The 16,972-nt window shown below is 62.3% G+C and overlaps 2 protein-coding genes, 1 long non-coding RNA gene, 10 other non-coding genes and 1 pseudogene across 14 annotated transcripts; 9 read left to right on the top strand and 5 right to left on the bottom strand.

Annotated features, from left to right (window-relative positions):
* Positions 1–27: 27 nt before the first annotated feature.
* On the top strand, positions 28–1,173 carry JOSD2 (Josephin domain containing 2; the record flags this gene model as incomplete). Its single annotated transcript, XM_026050123.1, has 3 exons — positions 28–161; positions 397–591; positions 980–1,173. Coding segments are annotated over 3 exons (429 nt in total), but the record flags the coding sequence as incomplete, so codon positions are not given.
* A 1,158-nt stretch (positions 1,174–2,331) lies between these two features.
* Positions 2,332–2,868, top strand: LOC112956625 (annotated as a pseudogene).
* Positions 2,869–3,579: 711 nt separating this feature from the next.
* Positions 3,580–3,650, top strand: TRNAG-GCC. Its single transcript has one exon. It is a non-coding gene; the product is annotated as a tRNA-Gly (tRNA).
* Positions 3,651–3,938: 288 nt separating this feature from the next.
* On the bottom strand, positions 3,939–4,012 carry TRNAN-GUU. The gene has a single exon. It is a non-coding gene; the product is annotated as a tRNA-Asn (tRNA).
* Positions 4,013–4,381: 369 nt separating this feature from the next.
* Positions 4,382–4,463, bottom strand: TRNAS-GCU. The gene has a single exon. It is a non-coding gene; the product is annotated as a tRNA-Ser (tRNA).
* A 103-nt stretch (positions 4,464–4,566) lies between these two features.
* Positions 4,567–4,638, top strand: TRNAA-CGC. Its single transcript has one exon. It is a non-coding gene; the product is annotated as a tRNA-Ala (tRNA).
* A 398-nt stretch (positions 4,639–5,036) lies between these two features.
* TRNAM-CAU lies at positions 5,037–5,108 on the top strand. The gene has a single exon. It is a non-coding gene; the product is annotated as a tRNA-Met (tRNA).
* A 455-nt stretch (positions 5,109–5,563) lies between these two features.
* Positions 5,564–5,635, bottom strand: TRNAD-GUC. The gene has a single exon. It is a non-coding gene; the product is annotated as a tRNA-Asp (tRNA).
* A 202-nt stretch (positions 5,636–5,837) lies between these two features.
* Positions 5,838–5,911, top strand: TRNAT-AGU. The gene has a single exon. It is a non-coding gene; the product is annotated as a tRNA-Thr (tRNA).
* Positions 5,912–6,171: 260 nt separating this feature from the next.
* Positions 6,172–6,243, bottom strand: TRNAE-CUC. Its single transcript has one exon. It is a non-coding gene; the product is annotated as a tRNA-Glu (tRNA).
* Positions 6,244–9,642: 3,399 nt separating this feature from the next.
* On the bottom strand, positions 9,643–10,065 carry LOC112956627 (histone H2A type 2-C-like). Of its 2 annotated transcripts, XM_026050125.1 has the most exons (2): positions 9,985–10,065; positions 9,643–9,879 (listed from the first exon to the last, which is right to left on the bottom strand). In XM_026050125.1, the coding sequence occupies exons 1-2, from the start codon at positions 10,063–10,065 to the stop codon at positions 9,676–9,678; spliced, it is 285 nt and encodes a 94-aa protein (XP_025905910.1). In that variant the 3' UTR covers positions 9,643–9,675. The 2 variants fall into 2 exon arrangements, with proteins under 2 accessions (XP_025905910.1, XP_025905909.1); XM_026050124.1 differs by having other exon boundaries at positions 9,643–10,065.
* A 998-nt stretch (positions 10,066–11,063) lies between these two features.
* TRNAK-UUU lies at positions 11,064–11,136 on the top strand. The gene has a single exon. It is a non-coding gene; the product is annotated as a tRNA-Lys (tRNA).
* A 160-nt stretch (positions 11,137–11,296) lies between these two features.
* TRNAQ-CUG lies at positions 11,297–11,368 on the top strand. The gene has a single exon. It is a non-coding gene; the product is annotated as a tRNA-Gln (tRNA).
* Positions 11,369–15,966: 4,598 nt separating this feature from the next.
* On the top strand, positions 15,967–16,846 carry LOC112956628. The gene is made up of 2 exons (XR_003251079.1): positions 15,967–16,005; positions 16,612–16,846. It is a non-coding gene; the product is annotated as an uncharacterized LOC112956628 (long non-coding RNA).
* Positions 16,847–16,972: the final 126 nt, after the last annotated feature.

The following is a 16,972-nucleotide window of genomic DNA, read 5'->3' as shown; positions in this document are numbered from 1 at the left end:
GTCCCGCCCCCCCAAATCCCGCTCTCTTTCCGCAGCCTGGCGCCGGACGCGCGCCTCAACCCGCACCGCAGCCTGCTGGGCACGGGCAACTACGACGTGAACGTCATCATGGCCGCGCTGCAGGGCCTGGGGCTGGCGGCCGTGTGGTGGGACAAGCGCCGGTGAGGCCGGGGGCGCCGCTTCCCGCCCCCCCTTTCCCCGGGCCCCCCGAATGTCCCTATGTGTGTGTGTGTGTGTGCACCCCCGAATGTCCCCATGTGTGTGTGTGCCCCCCCGAATGTCCCCATGTGTGTGTGTGTCCCCCCGAATGTCCCTATGTGTCTACGTGTGTGTGCCCCCCCAAATGTCCCTATGTGTGTGCCCCCCCAAATGTCCCTACGTGTGTGCCCCCCGCAGGCCGCTGGAGCGGCTGGCGCTGGGGCAGATCGTGGGCTTCATCCTCAACGTGCCCTCCGGCGTGTCGCTGGGCGCCGTGTCGCTGCCCCTGCGCCGCCAGCACTGGCTGGCCGTGCGGCGGCTCTGCGGCACCTACTACAACCTGGACTCCAAGCTGGAGGCGCCGGCGCCCATCGGCGGCGACGCCGAGCTCAGGTGGGTGCCCGGGGGGGCCCCCGGCGCTCCCCGACCCGCCTGGATGTCGCCCCAYGCGCCGGGGGTGCCGGCTGGGGCGATCCCGGAGGTCCCTTCCAACCTCAGCCTCTCCCTATGGAGCCGGGGCCCCATAACTAGGGATGGGACGGGAGGCAGCGGCCTCAGGGCGCGCCAGGGCAGGTCCGGACGTTGGGGATATCAGGAACAWTTTCTCCACGGGAAGAGGCTTTGGGAGCACTCAGGGAGGCCGTGGAGCCACCGTGTCCGGCAGCGCCCRGGAAGCTGTGCATGCGGCGCTCAGTTTCCTGGGATGGTGCCGGGGGGGCTGGCGGTTGCACCCCACGATCCCAAAGGGCTTTTCCGCCCCTAACGGCTCCGGCCTTCGCAGGAGCTTCCTCCGCGACTTCCTCTCCCGAGGCCTCTGCGAGGTCTTCCTCGTCGTGCCCAAGGCCGTGGAAGAAGCCGGCGCCTGGTTGAACCCGGAGTGACTCCCTGGGGATCCGACCGCGACCGGAGCGGAGGGAAGCGGCTCCGACGCGGCCCCGAACCGGCCGCTCCCGGCACCGGCACCGTCGGGATAAACAGGGTGCTGTGAACGCGGCCGGGGGTTGCGCTCGCTGCGGCGGGGAGGCCGGAGCCCGGCTGGCCCGGGAGCCCTTTGCACCCGTGTCCCTATTTTACCYGTTTTCACCCCGTTTTGCTGTTCCTGCCCCACTGCAGCATTTCCCCGCCGAATTTGGGGTCGCAAACGACGTCAGGGTGTTCTAATACGGTGTCACGGGTTGTGGGTTGTACCCACGCGGTGGTCGCTCACCACGTACTGCCTGTAGGGGTGCCTGCGGGTTGTACCCCGCGCTGGTCTCACACTGTGCATGACTTGTCACCCGCCGGGTGTCACCCGCCGCTTGTGCCTCGCGCGGTACCTGCGCGTCACTCCCGCCGCTTGCGCGCGGTTGTCACCCCTCTCTCGCCTGTGCCGAGGGCAGCGTCACCGGCACCTCCGTGTGTTGTTTCCGAACAGCTCCGGTGCCGGATCCCCCCTCTGCTCCCTGAGCCCCGGAGACACCCGGGACAGGCAACGTAACAGCACTAAACCCAAACTAATGTCAAGCGCTAATCACCCGCTGATTAAATTATGGTGGTGATTGGACCCTTCATTTCAAGCTTGATGGCGCTTCCATTGCTTTTCCCATTGCTGCTTCCACGGGGGGATTAAACCACCCCAAACTCAGGGCAAGTTTTGGGGGGCAACTAACCCCAATTCTGCCCYCCAACAGAGTTGCAAAACTGGCCCCAGGGGCCTCCCAGCTGCAGCATTTGCAGAGGGAGAAACCTCAGGAATAAACCACTTAATGAAGGTCACTGCAGCATATATTGGACAAAAAGGGAAATGTATTTCAAAAGAGCCAAATTAATGGATTAATTAATGGATTAATGCCTCTAAGGAGCCTGAAGGGAAGTGAATCTGCAGTGTGTTTGCAGGAGCCACTTGGAGAGGGTGGGTGGCTGCACAAAGAGCCCCTGGGGGGTGGCTGGGGCCCGGCTCCCCGGCAGCTCTGAGCTCGGGGGCGGCCCTGGCGCCCCCGGACACCGGCGGTGGCTCCACGACCCGCACACGGTGCCGCTCTCCGCACGACTGCCCAGCCGCGTCCCGGGGCGTCCTTATAGCGGCGCCGCGATGCAAATGAGGAGCGCAGCCGCGCGCTCCCATTGGCTCACAGCACGCGGGGGGCGCGGCCCATGCAGACGGCGCGGCTCCAAAGCGGCCCCGTTCATTGGCCAAGGCGGCGCGGCCACTCCCGGCCAATCGGCTGGCGCCTTTTAAATCCCCGCGCGCGCATAAAGGCGGCGCGCGCCGCATCGCGTGGCGCTCACTGGTGGACGGGGCGCGGGAAGCAGGGCGGCAAAGCACGGCGGCTTTGGCCCAGTCGTGCTCGTCGCGTGCCGGCCTCCAGTTCCCCGTGAGCCGCATGTGGGCGGCTGCTGCACAAGGGCAACTACGTGGAGCGCGTGGGTGCCGGCACGCCCATCTGCTTGGTGGCTGTGCTCGAGTACCTGATGGCCGAGATCCTGGAGGTGGCGGGAAATGCGGTGTGCGACAACAAGAAGAYGCGCATCATCCTGCACCACCTGCAGCTCGCCATCCCCAACAATGAGGAGCCTAGCAAGCTGCTTGGCGGTGTCACCATCGCGCAGGGCGGCGTGCTGCCCAGCATCCAGTCCATGCTGCTGCCCAAGACTGAGAGCCACAAAGCCAAGGGCAAGTGAGAGTTCTCTGGAGACCAATCAACTTAATCTACAGGGCCCAAGCTCTTCTTATCCTCTCCTTTTTTAAACCCAAAAGCTCTTTTAAGAGCCACCTACCACTTCAGGAAAAGGGCTGAAGTTATGTACTAAAATAATTTAGTTCTAAGGTTGGAACAACATTGCTGTCAAGAAATGTGCAACCATAGTTACTTTTTTTTAAAAAAAATAAGGAACATCTTTCTATAAGATAAATTGCAAAGAGTATAAAAGTTCACAGCTCAGATGGCAGAAAGTGGGTGGCTCCACAAAGAGCCCCTGGGGGGGTGGCTGGGGCCCGGCTCCCCGGCAGCTCTGTGCTCGGGGACGGCCCTGGCGYCCCCGSACACCGGCGGTGGCTCCACGACCCGCACACGGTGCCGCTCTCCGCGCGACTGCCCRGCSGCKTCCCGGGGCGCCCTTATAGCGGCGCCGCGATGCAAATGAGTAGCGCCGCCGCGCGCTCCCATTGGTCCGCAACAAGCGCGGGGCGCGGCCCATGCAAACGAGGTGGCTCCAAGGCGTCCCCGCTCATTGGTCAAGGCGGTGCGTCCGCTCTCAGCCAATCGGCTGGCGTCTTTTGAATCCCCGCGCGTGCATAAAGACGGCGAACCCCCTCACACGCGCGATGGGTGGGTTGGGTGTTCAACAGTGCGTCGGGGAGCGGCTCTTGTTCCCACTCCCACGCGAGAGTCTACAGCGGGGGCATTGGTGGTTCAGTGGTAGAATTCTCGCCTGCCACGCGGGAGGCCCGGGTTCGATTCCCGGCCAATGCAGCGCTCTATTTTGGAGTTCCATTTTCTTTTTCTCTCTTCCCCTCAGTCTTCTTTCTTTGAGTCTCCAACCCTGCATTCCCACCCATGAGCCCTATCCCGTTCCCTTCCAGGCGAAGACCCCTCCACTCCCCTTGCACCCTCACCTCACGGCAGCTGCGGTGGTAACAGTGAGCTCATGATTTCACTTTGCTTTGTGTGGGGAAAAGTAAGTGGATTTTTCAGGTGTTAAAATCAGGAGCGGTCTGAGGCGCGGGGCTTGGGGGAGGAAAACAAAAAGATCTTCCCGCCCGTCCCTGGGTGGGCTCGAACCACCAACCTTTCGGTTAACAGCCGAACGCGCTAACCGATTGCGCCACAGAGACTCGTGKTTTGGTGTCCCCGGCCCGCCTTCTCCAGCGCGGAGCCGCCCTCGCCGTCGGGCCGACCCCGTCCCCGCGCGGGACGTTCTTCCTCCCCGGGAGCTGCAGGGACCGCGCGGGGACCCGCCCGCTCCGGGTCTCTAAGGGTGCTCTGCRGCGCGGGCGCAACCCGCCTGTTCAACCAGCTCTGCCCGCCTCCGTCCGGGATCCCGTCGGCCCTTGTAAGGGCGCCCCAGCGGGTGGGTGGCCGGTYTGCCCACGCGATCTCCGCCCCGCTCCTCCTCCGCCGAGGGCAAATCCCCCGCGGGCTGCAGAGGAAACCAACGGGAGAGAAAACGCGGAATAACCGGGCTGCAAAAACCAACGCGCAGCCGACGAGGATGGGATTCGAACCCACGCGTGCAGAGCACAATGGATTAGCAGTCCATCGCCTTAACCACTCGGCCACCTCGTCCGCCGGCGGCGGGGCGCCGCGGCGGCGCCATGGGGCGCGCGGGGCCGGGCCGGGGCCGCCGAGCGCCGCCGCCAAGGGCAGCGGCCGGSAAGCGCTGGGCGCAGGGGATGTAGCTCAGCGGTAGAGCGCATGCTTCGCATGTATGAGGCCCCGGGTTCAATCCCCGGCATCTCCAGCGGCGGCGCGGCGGTTTCGCGTCTCTTTTGGGGAGCGGAGGAAGCCGTCGGGCAGAGCCGGGGTCCCCGCGGGGCTCCTCTGCACTCGGCTTGAAGCGACTGCTGGCGCTGCTCCTTCCTCCTACTCCTTCTTATTCTTCTTTTCTTCCTCTTCCTTTCTTTTCCTGCCTGTTCTTCTTTCTTCTTCCTCACCCGCCTCCCCGCGTTTGCTCTTTCGCCCCCCCCTTTTCCCTGGGCGAGGACAAACGCAGGGAGGGCTCCCCGACTCCATCAGCGCCCGAAGCCCCCCCGAGTCACGGCACTGGAGTCACCCCTGAGAGGGAGAAAAGGCGCGAGCTGCCGAACACRTTTAAAGATTCTATTTTTAAAGAARAACAGAAAGYAGTTTYCTACAAGSAGCAGAGTGGCGCAGCGGAAGCGTGCTGGGCCCATAACCCAGAGGTCGATGGATCGAAACCATCCTCTGCTAGCTCCGAATTTTCTCCCTTTTTTTCACGCCTTGTCGCTCGACACAAACCCCGCGCTGCCCCCGCGAAGCTGAAGCGCGAGGGGCGCTCCACATTTGGCGCCAAAGCGCGGGATCAAACGCCGCGGGGGGCGAGAGGAGCCGCGCGCTCATTGGCTGGGGGAGGCGGTGGGCGGGGCGCTGCCAGCCTGCTCACAGTCCCCTCTCAGGTCCGGCTTTGCCCAATTCCGCGGCTGAAGCGGCGGCTTCGTCCGCGGAGCCCCTCGCGCCTTTAGGCGGCGAATGAGAAGGGAAACAAAAGCGAGGTGAATGGGAAAGGAAAAACAAAAGCGAAGTGAAGGGGAAAGGAAAACAGAAGTGAAGGGGAAAGGAAAACAAAAGCGAGGTGAATGAGAACAAAAGCGAGGTGAATGAGAAGTGAAAACAGAAAAGAGGTGAGGAAAAAAAAAAAGCATGCTCTCCCCGTCGGGGAATCGAACCCCGGTCTCCCGCGTGACAGGCGGGGATACTCACCACTATACTAACGAGGAGGGAGCTGACGGTGTCCGCGACGCGGCCGCCCTCTGGGCACCGCGAGCACCGGGACGCGCTGGAGGGACGCGGCGGGATGGGGAAAGGGGCCCGGGACGGGGCTCCGCTCCGCGCGGCGGCTGCCGGAGGAGGGACACGGCGCAGCGCCCGTCCGGGCTGCCCTTGCAGATGCAGGAAAACGGCCAAKAAACGGCAGCAAGCGGCGCCGTGGCTTAGTTGGTTAAAGCGCCTGTCTAGTAAACAGGAGATCCTGGGTTCGAATCCCAGCGGTGCCTCCATGATTATTGCTGATGGATGGGGTGTATTTTTCTCCTATTTTCTCCCCCMTCTTGTTTTTATTAATTTATATATTTTTATTTTATTTCTTTTAATGGAAGGTCCCTGGATTCTCGGGCGTAGGAAGATGCAGTTCCGAGAGTTCTCCCCAGGGGAGACCGCTCCCTGCTGCGCCGTGTGAACGAGGACACRAAGGCGGCAGAGGGGAAAAAAATGAAGACAAAACAGATCTAAAACACCTGGGAACTTAAAAGGAGTCTTCCCTGACCGGGAATCGAACCCGGGCCGCGGCGGTGAGAGCGCCGAATCCTAACCACTAGACCACCAGGGAGTGATAATGCACARCTCTCTCACAGAGCAGAAAAAGCTGCTTTTTCCCCCCAAAAAGATAACTGTGATGTGGTGCCAGCGTCCGTGCAGCAAAGCGGCTGCAGGGCTGCATGGGATCGGTGCAGAGCCCGGTGCCCCCCGAAAGGCCCCAGCAGGGGCCACATGGGCCCCGCCAGCACCGCCACCATCCAGCTTTGTTTTCCAAACCGTACTCCGCACCGGCAACCCGCGCAGCGCACGTGCGAGAGGAACGGCGCGAGGCGAGTTCGCGCGCTCACCAGAATGGATGGGGCACACAGCAAGCACTTTTAATTTCGTGCGCTCGGCACTCATTGGATGCTGCTGCCAGAACACACYAAGGATGAAGAGGAAATGCGCGGGACACCCTGCTCTGCTCCGCTTCGACCGCCATGCGTTTCCCCCTGGAACCACCAATCCCGCCCGCTGCCTACCCTGGCCCCACCAAACCCCTTGCCCGTGCCGGTCATGCTGCTCAGGCTACAGCGCAGCTCTCTCATGAGCATGTAGGCGGCTCTGAAAAGAGCCTTTGATGGGAGAAGGGAAGGAAGGAGAGCAGCGAGCGAGACACGGTGTCAATTGCCCTTGGGCTTATGGCTCTGTCTTCTTGGGCAGCAGCAYGGACTGGATGTTGGGCAGCACGCCACCCTGCGTGATGGTGACACCGCCAAGCAGCTTATTAAGCTCTTCATTGTTGCAGATGGAGAGCTGCAGGTAGCGTGGGATGATGTGCGTCTTTGTTGTCGCATGCCGTGTTGCCCGCCAACTCCAGRATCTCGGCYGTCAGGTACTCGAGCACGGTCGCCAGGTAGACGGGCGCACCCGCGCTCYGCATAGTTACCCTTTCACAGCAGCCACCCACATGCAGCCCACGGGGAACTGGAGGCCGGCGTGCGACGAGCACGACTTGGCCTTAGCACGTGCTTTGCCGCCCTGCTTCCCGCGCCACGACACGCGCGCCAACCGCCCCRACCACCAGTGAGCGCCACGCGATGCGGCGCGCGCCGCCTTTATGCGCGCGCGGSGATTCAAAAGGCGCCAGCCGATTGGCCGGGAGCGGACGCGCCGCCTTGGCCAATGAGCGGGGCCGCTTTGGAGCCTCCTCATCTGCATGGGCCGCGCCCCCCGCGTGCTGTGAGCCAATGCGAGCGCGCGGCTGCGCTCCTCATTTACATCGCGGCGCCGCTATAAGGGCGCCCCGGGACGCGGCCGGGCAGTCGCGCGGAGAGCGGCACCGCGTGCGGGGCTTGGAGCCACCGCCGGTGTCCGGGGGCGCCAGGGCCGTCCGTCCCCGAGCACAGAGCTGCCGGGGAGCCGGGCCCCAGCCACCCCCCGCCCCCCCAGGGGCTCTTTGTGGAGCCACCCACCTTCTCCCATCTCAGCTGTGAATTCTTATATGCTTTGCAATTTATGTTATAGAAAGTCGATTGATCTCCAGAGAACTCTCACTTGCCCTYGGCTTTGTAGCTCTCGGTCTTCTTGGGCAGCACGCTACCCTGCGTGATGGTGACACTGCCAAGCAGCTTGTTAGGCTCTTCATGGTTGCAGATAGTGAGCTACAGGTGGTGCAGGATGTGTGTCTTCCTGTTGTCACGTGCTGTGTTGCCCACCAGCTCCACGATCTGGGCTGTCAGGTACTCGAGCACAGCCACCAAGTGGATGGGCGTGCCGGCACCCCTGTGTTCCGCGTAGTTGCCCTTGCACAGCAGCTGGTGCACGCGGCCGGGCTGCAGGTGGTGCAGGATGATGTGCGTCTTTTTGTTGTCACACACCGCATTTCCCGCCACCTCCAGGATCTCGGCCGTCAGGTACTCGAGCACAGCCACCAAGCAGATGGGCGTGCCGGCACCCACGCGCTCCACGTAGTTGCCCTTGTGCAGCAGCCGCCCACACGCGGCTCACGGGGAACTGGAGGCCGGCRCGCGACGAGCACGACTGGGCCAAAGCCGCCGTGCTTCGTCGCCCTGCTTCCCGCACCTTTATGCGCGCGCGGGGATTCAAAAGGCGCCAGCCGATTGGCCGGGAGCGGMYGCGCCGCCTTGGCCAATGAACGGGGYCGCTTTGGAGCCGCCTCGTCTGCATGGGCCCCTCCCCCCGCGTGCTGCGGGCCAATGGGAGCACGCTGCTGCGCTCCTCATTTGCATCGCGGCGCCGCTATAAGGGCGCCCCGGGACGCGGCTGGGCAGTCGCGCGGAGAGCGGAACCGTGTGCGGGTCGTGGAGCCACCGSCGGTGTCCGGGGGCGCCAGGGCCGCCCCCGAGCTCAGAGCTGCCGGGGAGCCGGGCCCCAGCTACCCCCCGCCCCCCCAGGGGCTCTTTGTGGAGCCACCCACCTTCTCCCATCTCAGCTGTGAACTTTTATACTGTTTGCAATTTTTCTTATAGAAAGATATTCCTTATTTTTTTTTAAAAAAGTAACTGTRGTTGCTTTACAAGCTGTAAATCCTGATTCCTTCTGTATGTAAGTAGGATGCCACATTTATAGGTGTTCTTAAAATCATTCATCACCTCTTAGAGAAATACAAGAAAGGAGCTTTTGTAGKGTTAAGGGAATAGAAAGATACTTTTCAATATCATAGTTCATACCTCTTGTCCTCGTTCATATCTTTGCTACTAATCTCCCACTGATATGGCAGCTCTTGGAAGCCTCCCCTAGAAGGATACCTTTAGGAAGCAGAGAAGACTTRCTTTTCTGCAGGGATTCATTTCCAGGAAATGCTTCCTTGTCTTTTAGGGGTGACTGATAACCTGTCTAGAGCAGTGGCAATCACGGTGTTTTTCCCGGCCAAGGGCYTAGCCCTGATGGGCCCAGCACAGAGCATCACTTTCTCGTGCAAGCAGAGGCTCCAGGGGAGGAAGGAGCAAGATGGGGCAGCTCTTTTTGAGAAAAGGGGATTTCTGCTCTCATTGGAAGAATAGTTAAATGCCTTTTCAAGCATTTGTTTGGGTATGAAACACARTCTGCTCTGCTGTTTTGCTGCTTCTGGACTCTTTCCTTGGTGCAGTCTTTCTTGCAGGATTTGCTGTGTTACAAGCTAGGTTTAAACTAGCAACTAGTGTTTTAATTTGCCTTTGGGGTTATTCTGGTCTTTTGAGGGATCTCAGTGGTGAGGGCAGCCTCTCACCTGCATCAGATGCAGGGGTTGTGTGCAAGGCAGCAAAGCAGGAGTGCACAGGGATTAGCAAAAGCCTGGGCCTCTGCATAACTGCTGCCATCACAATTGATGGCTTAAACTGGAGCACATTTCTTGACAGCAATGTTGTTCCAACCTTAGAACCAAATTATTCTAGTAAATAACTTCAGCCCTTTTCCTGAAGTGGTAGGTGGCTCTTAAAAGAGCCTTTGGGTTTAAAAAATGATGGGATAAGAAGAGCTTGGGCCCTGTAGATTAAGTTGATTGGTCTCCAGAGAACTCTCACTTGCCCTTGGCTTTGTGGCTCTCGGTCTTCTTGGGCAGCAGCACAGCCTGGATGTTGGGCAGCACGCCGCCCTGTGCGATGGTGACACCGCCAAGTAGCTTGTTGAGCTCCTCATCGTTGCGGACRGCCAGCTGCAGGTGGCGCGGGATGATGCGCGTCTTCTTGTTGTCGCGCGCTGCATTGCCCGCCAGCTCCAGGATCTCGGCTGTCAGGTATTCCATGACTGCAGCCAGATAGACAGGCGCACCAGCACCCACGCGCTCCGCGTAGTTGCCCTTGCGCAGCAGCCGGTGCACGCGGCCCACGGGGAACTGGAGGCCGGCGCGCGACGAGCGCGACTTGGCCTTGGCGCGCGCTTTGCCGCCCTGCTTCCCGCGCCCCGACATCRCCACGTCCCCTGCAGCCACAGAAACAAAAACGCAGCCCTTTCCGGGACCTGCCTTTTATATCCTGCTGGGGATTGAAATCGCGCGTTCTTATTGGCTAGAACGCCGCTCTGCGAGCCAACCAATAGGAGAGCACCAAGTCGTTTCTTCTGGCCAATAGCAGCGCGCGGTTTGGAGCCGCCTCGTTTCCACGTGGGCCACGGGCCGGTTCGCGACCACCGCCTCGGAGCGGACTGGGGGTTGTAATAAAGGGCGGGTGGCTCCGCGAGCTGTAGGGCGGCTGCAACAGGCGGGGAGGGAACGCGGCGTCTTGGCCAGACAGCAAAAAGGCAGCTAAGTGCTCGATAATTTCCCCTTCTCTTTGTGTATGGGGGACTTGTGCTTTTGGAGATCTAAGATTTTTTTAAAATAGCATTTTTTAATTATTGCTATGAGACTACGTACTAGTTACTGCCTTATCCTCCCACATGGGGAGCGCTTTAAGGAGTTCTAATCGTTTAATTTTACCCATTTTACCACTGCCGCGCCTTGGACGGGCGGCGCTGGGCGCTGCGTTGGCCGCGCGGGGACCTCGCAGCGTTTCGACGCGTGGGGAAGCGCGACGGGCCGAGCAGCGGCTGCAGTTCTCCCTCAGGTCCGCACCGCCCGTGGTAGGGCGCCCCGCCCACGGCCGCTCCCGCTCTGTGTCCCAGGCGGTGGCGGCGCCGTTAATCCCAGCCTGTGTTTGCCCTCGAATCGCCTTTTAACGCTCCCGTTTCCCGACGAGCGTCTTGATAAGGCCCCGAAGTTTTAATTTTTACCCCTAAAATCCGCCTTGGGCGCCTTTAATTGGCACTCGTGCCGGCTCCTCCCGCAGTGCCCGCCYGCGTGTAGCAGCCGCAGCGCCCTCCGCTTCCCGAGCCCCCTGCGCCGCTTCCAATCCCCTTCCCCAGCGATGCCGAAATTGCCCCCGACGTGGGGGAAGTGCATGAGGAGGCGCCGCGCACCCACTTCACAGAGCCCGGATAGCTCAGTCGGCAGAGCATCAGACTTTTAATCTGAGGGTCCAGGGTTCAAGTCCCTGTTCGGGCGCTGGTATTTTTGCCTTCCCAGCGCGGAGCCGCTTCTCCCGGTCCCCCTTTTCCCGGCCGCCCCCCGCGGGCTCCGCAGTCCCGGCCCGCGCCGCCCTTTAAGGGTCTCGGCCCAGCGGCGCCCAGCCGTGTGCGGCCCGGCGGCGCTGCCAGCACGGGCGGGTCCCATGGTGTAATGGTTAGCACTCTGGACTCTGAATCCAGCGATCCGAGTTCAAATCTCGGTGGGACCTTCCTTCCCMTTTATTTTTCTTTTTCTTTTATGTTTGCCAAAATAGCGGAAAAATGATGGAGGGACTTCTGACACCCCTTCCCCAACAGGGAAGGAAGGAAGGAAGGAGGCCGGACAGCCTTGCTTTGCTAAAATTTGCAAACAAATACTCCCCTCRCTAAAGAATTAATACACTGGAAGACACTGGGAAAGAGTTGAGACTCWTGCACGACAAGAATGGGTTGAAACTTGCCCGAAGGTGTTGGAAGGATGCACCTCTCTCTGGAGAGGGCAAAACTCCATGGTAGAGAGGGAGAAATAATCCCGAGACGCTCCCCAAAAGGCAGCGTGAATAACTTGTAGAAAAAGATCCTTCACCCCAAACTGCAGAGGGACGAAAAGCTCCCTGAAATGGTGATTCCACCYGCAAAATGCGGAATAAAATCATCTTTAAAAGCCGCATTTCCTCCCGTGTGCGGGGCGATGATTTGAAGCCATTTGGTTGTATGAAGCGACCGGATGAAACCAACCCAACCAGCGCCTCAGGAGAGAGGGCGGCCACTTCATTTGCGGTGGCCAAATGCTCATTTATTGCCTTTTATTTTTAATCTTTTTTTTTTTTTCCTAATTAGCATTGTTCCGATGATGGCCGGGGTGTCGTTTACACCCATCCGCGCGGTGAGGAGCTGCCAACTTGGGAGCGTGGGAGGTGAGCACGAGCAGAGCACGGGGCGCACACGTGTGCATGCACGCGGCACACGTGTGCGCATGCGTGTGCATGCGTGTGGTGGCACATGGGCACTGCACACACGCATGGTGCACCCCAAGGGCGCGCGTCGCCCCTACCCCGTCCATCCTCTAATAAAGGTCCGTGGGGCATCGCGGCTGGATCTCGGGGGGCAGCAGGGACCGCCAGCGCGGGGAGGGTCGAGCCCCCCTTGTGTCTTCCGCAGCTTTCGGATTCAAGCGCCCCTGGGAGCCCTTGGTGCAAAGCAAGGTGCGAATAACACGGAAACCATCGTCGGGCGGATGGCCTGCTCTTCAYAGGACCCTAAGCTCCACCTCATGCTCACTGCAACCAAGGCTGCCCCAGCTTCCACTACCCCAAAGAGCCCTTCTCTATTCGTCAGTACCAGGTCTAGCGGGACACCTCGGCTTAACGTGACCAGCTTGGGCCTCCAGCAGGACCCGTACTGGCGATCCCCGTGTGTCTCACCCCACGGAGACCATGTAGGATGCTCCACGCACGACACYGCTCAGCGCCTGCCGAGGCCTTTGCCTGGCCCAACGGTGTGCGATGGTCCAACGGTGGCCCCCCCGAGCGCAGCATTCCAGGGGCGACATGCCGCGGGAGAATCCACGCGGAGAATCCAGCGAGCATCACTCCACGCAAGGCGACGGTGTGGGGTCAAACTGGAGCCGGCCTGGCCTGTGGCCGTCCCCTAGGGAATGGCTGGTGACCCCCACCCACGAGGAGAGCTGATTTGCGGACCACTCCTTGGGGACAACCTCATTCYCCGCGCGTGTCCCCCTCGGGAACGGCGGGCCACCCCGCGCGTGCCTCCCTTTTGGGGAGAAAGGGTGCCGCCCCGGGGYGACACCACGTCATCCCCCAAGGGGAACCGCGACTGCCTCTGTGGCCGCTTCCCCTGACGACTTGTCTCCTCCCGCCTGGGGCGAGGGGACATCTGGGCAGAGCTGCGGTGCTGCCCTGGCTCTCCGCGCCCTCTCCGGCGCTGCCGGCGTGGCGGGACGCGGCTTCTGCTCCGCCGCCGCGATGGCGATAGCCCACGCTCTCCTGGGCCTCGGTGAGTGACGGGGAGTAGGGAGGATCCCAAGAAGCCTGCCTCTCCAGAGCCCCTGGACGGCGGGGACRCCTTGTCCTTGGGCGCTGGTGGCCTGTGGGGGGACGGGAGCGGCTCCCCATATCCGCAGACATCAACCGGTCCCGTGTCCCCCGCAGGCTGCTGTCTGGTCGCGTTGAGCAGCGGGCAGAGAGGTGAGTTGGGGATGGGGACCACGGGGACGGCAGTGGGGTGCACATACGAGGTGGGCCCCGTGTTGGGGGGGTGGCCGGGGGGCACGGGCGGAGGTGGGTCAGGCTGGCGGGGCCCCGAGCGCGGCGCGCGGGACGGGAAGAAGGGCCGTGAGCGGGAGCCGGGGCACGCGGTGGGAATCGGGACGGGGCCCCCCCGGGGTGTCGCCAACGCCACCTCGCTGCTGYTCCCCCAGCGCCCCGGCCCTCCCTGTCCCTGCGCCCCGGCCGGGAGCTGGCCCGGGGGGACACGGCCACGCTGCGGTGCCGCGTGCCCCGGGAGGGTGCCTGGGTCTCCGTTTACGAGGAAGGCGGGAAGAAGCGATGGAGAAGTGGCCGAGGTCTCCATGGTTGTGTCGACGTGGAGCTTCGCCGGGAGATACAGGGGCCAGTACAGGAGCCCGTCGCCATCCCACGCCGTCGTTGAGAGCGACCCTGTGGAGCTGGTGGGGCTGGGTGAGTGTCTGGCTGGGACCCCGTGGGGCTGGGGTCTGCGGGGGCTCCTGGGGGCTAGGGGGTGCCCGGGGAAAGCCAGAGGTCAGAGGATGCCCCTGGGGAAGCGATGGGGCTCTGAGTGCTGGGGGTCACTGCATGGGCGAAGGACCCCTTGGGTGTCCCCAAAGAGCAGCGGGGAGCCGGTATAACCCCGTGAGCGGGGAGAGATGAAGGCACTCCCTGAACTCCAAAGATCCCCGTAGAGGAAGGGAGTCCCCACGGTGTCCTTGTGATTGCGGTAGTGTTCCGAGTCCCTCGGGTCCAGGCATGTCCTTGGAGGCATCCCGGCATCACCTACTGAACACATGCAGGGCGTGGAGGGGTTTCCCGTGCTCTGGAAACACATCCCCATGGGGTCTCCAGGGAGCGTTCCTGGGGTCTTTACAGGATATCCTATGGGSACGTCCCCTCAGGGCCGTGTCACACTGTCTGTCCTTTCTGGACCAGATAGCCGGTTCCCCCCTCCCGTGGTGTCCCTGAGGCCTGGCGGGCGCGTGCAGATGGGCGCCGATGTCACCATCCAGTGCGCGTCCACCTACGGGGCCACCTTCGCCCTGCACAAGGCCGGCAGCTCAACCCCCATCCAGCCCCTCACCGGAGGGTACACGGCCACCTTCACCCTCCCGAGCGTGACACAGGCCGACGCTGGCACCTACGGGTGCTCCTACCGTCCCCAAGAGAACCCCTTCGTCTCCCCACACCCCAGGAGCGAGGTGACGCTGGAGGTGGAGCCTGGGGGCACCAGCACGGAGCACCCCCCGTCACTAAAGCCAGGTAGGACTGAAGCCCCTTGGAGCAGCCTCCAAACCTGGAGGGACGGGGGCTAGAGGGGCTGTGGGTATGGGCAGCAGGAGGAGGGTGTTTAGGGGTGTGGGGGGAAAATACCCGGGAATACGGGGGGCTAATGGGTCCCACTGGGTGTTGGTGGGGACAGGGATGGGGGGACACATCTGGGGCCACGAGGACGTGAGCACAGTCGCAGAGGGAGGAGAAGGGGGAACGAGGATGCAAGGACGTGTGTGGGCACCGGGAGCAGGAGACGCCAGCACGAGGGGACAAGGGAGCAGAGAGGAGGGAAACAGGGAGACGGGATAAGGGTGCGGGCGCAGAGGGGCGGTTGGGCGCGAGAAGGGGCTGAGGGCGCAGTGTCACGGGGCTGGCAGAATGTGGGGACGCGGGAGCGGGGGGCAAAGGGGCAGGAATGGGAGAGGGAGGGCAGGGGCGCRACAAAAAGGGTAGGGACGGGAGCTACAGGGCCACGGGTGTGGACACGGGTCCAGGAAAGGGCCAAAGAACGGATACGGGGTGCAGGGGTGCCACCAGCGCGGGGACATGCTGGTGGGTGCAAACACGTCATCAAGACCCACTGTGTCCGTCCCCCAGCACCCCGACCCTCCCTGCTGCTGCACCCCCATGAGGAGGTGGCACTGGGGGACAACGTCACCTTCCGGTGCCGCATTCCCCGGAAGGGTGTCTGGGCCGTTATCTACCTCCGCCCTGGCGGCCTCCCCCTGGCAGCCTCCACCCCTGGTGGCCTCCGCCCCCAGGGACCTCCCCCCCGGCAGCCTCCACCCCCAGCGGCCTTCACCCCTGGCAGCCTCCACCCCCGGGGACCTCCCTCAGCAGCCTCCACCCCCAGCGGCCTCCACCCCTGGCGGCCTCCACCCCCAGGGACCTCCCCCAGCAGCCTCCACCCACAGCGGCCTCCACCCCTGGCAGCCTCCGCCCCCAGGGCCTTCACCCCTGGCGGCCTCCACCCCCGGGGACCTCCCTCAGCAGCCTCCACCCACAGCGGCCTCCACCCCTGGCAGCCTCCGCCCCCAGGGACCTCGCCCCCAGTGGCCTCTGCCCCCAGGGACCTCCCCCCTGTCGGCCTCCGCCCCTGGGGACCTCCACCCCCGGCAGCCTCCACCCCAGCAGCCTCCACAGGGACCGACCCCACGGGGGTTCCACGGTGCAACCGGGACAGGCAATGGGAGGGAAAGGCGAGGCGCGCGGGGTGACGCCCTCCTCTAATTAGCGGGGCGGCTAATTACCCGGGCAAGACGGCACTTGCCGGCTCCCTCCCAGCCCAACGAGGGACGTGAGTCCATCCCGACCGCTTGTTTCCCTAGCGGTGACTCATGATGGTGGGGAGCGCGCACGGATTGAGGGGGCTCAAGGGGTTTTCTCCTCAAAAAAGGGCAAAATTTGGGCAGGATKTCAAATGAAGTGGAGGGAGAAGCAAAGATTTTGCAGACGGCTGTTCCCAAAGTGAGGCTGAAGGGCATCCGTTTCCCCCTTTCCACGTGGAAGGAGGAAGGATGGAGCTGCTGTGGTTTGGGGGGAGCTGTTGGGGGTTGGATGGAGAGGTTGGAGCGGGTGAACGGAGAAGCTGGAGCCTGGTTGAAGAATTTGGGGGTTCAACGGGGATTTGGGGGCTTGAATGGGGACGAGGAGGGTTGGGTGGAGTCAATGAAGACTGGGTGAAGATGTAGGGGGGTGGGAGGAGCTGTGGATACATAGGGAGGGGAAGATGGATATAAAGACATGGAGAGAGACAGAAGGGTGGAGGAATGGATGGAAGGATGGAAGGATGGATGGAAGGATGGATGGATGGATGGATGGATAGGTGTGTGTATAGAGGAAAGGGTGGATAGAGTGGGTGTACAAATAGACAGACAGAAGGGTGGGTCAGTGGATGATGGGTTGGATGATGGGATTATCCATTTATAAATGGATGGATGGATGGACAGATGGATGGACGGATAGGAGCTGGATGGATGCATGCGTGGACTCAAGGGCGGATAACCTTGACCTCCTGGAAGGCTGGAGAGCGCCGCAGCCACCCGGACAGGGTGCAGAGGACAGACGCACGGCTGGAAAACCAACGGATGGGTGGAGAGCAAGAGAATTTCAGCACAACTAACGGACAGAGCAGCAGACAGAGCCAGAGCGCCGGGAACGGTGGGCGGACAAGCAGGGCCTCCAGACGGATCAACCGAGGGACGGCCAGGAGGCCGGAGACCACAAGCAGCCGGAGGCAGCCTAGGGGGTAGGAACAACCGCCCGGGCCACCGGAGAACCCGGGATTTGCCCCCTGCGCTGGGGGCTTGG

The sequence above is a fragment of the Nothoprocta perdicaria genome, unplaced genomic scaffold (assembly GCF_003342845.1).
Source record: "Nothoprocta perdicaria isolate Ctin4 unplaced genomic scaffold, notPer1 scaffold_658, whole genome shotgun sequence".
In the NCBI taxonomy this organism is placed as follows: Eukaryota; Metazoa; Chordata; class Aves; order Tinamiformes; family Tinamidae; genus Nothoprocta; species Nothoprocta perdicaria.
The sequence above is the reverse complement of the archived record's forward strand: the minus strand, read 5'-3'. Positions and strand labels throughout refer to the sequence as shown.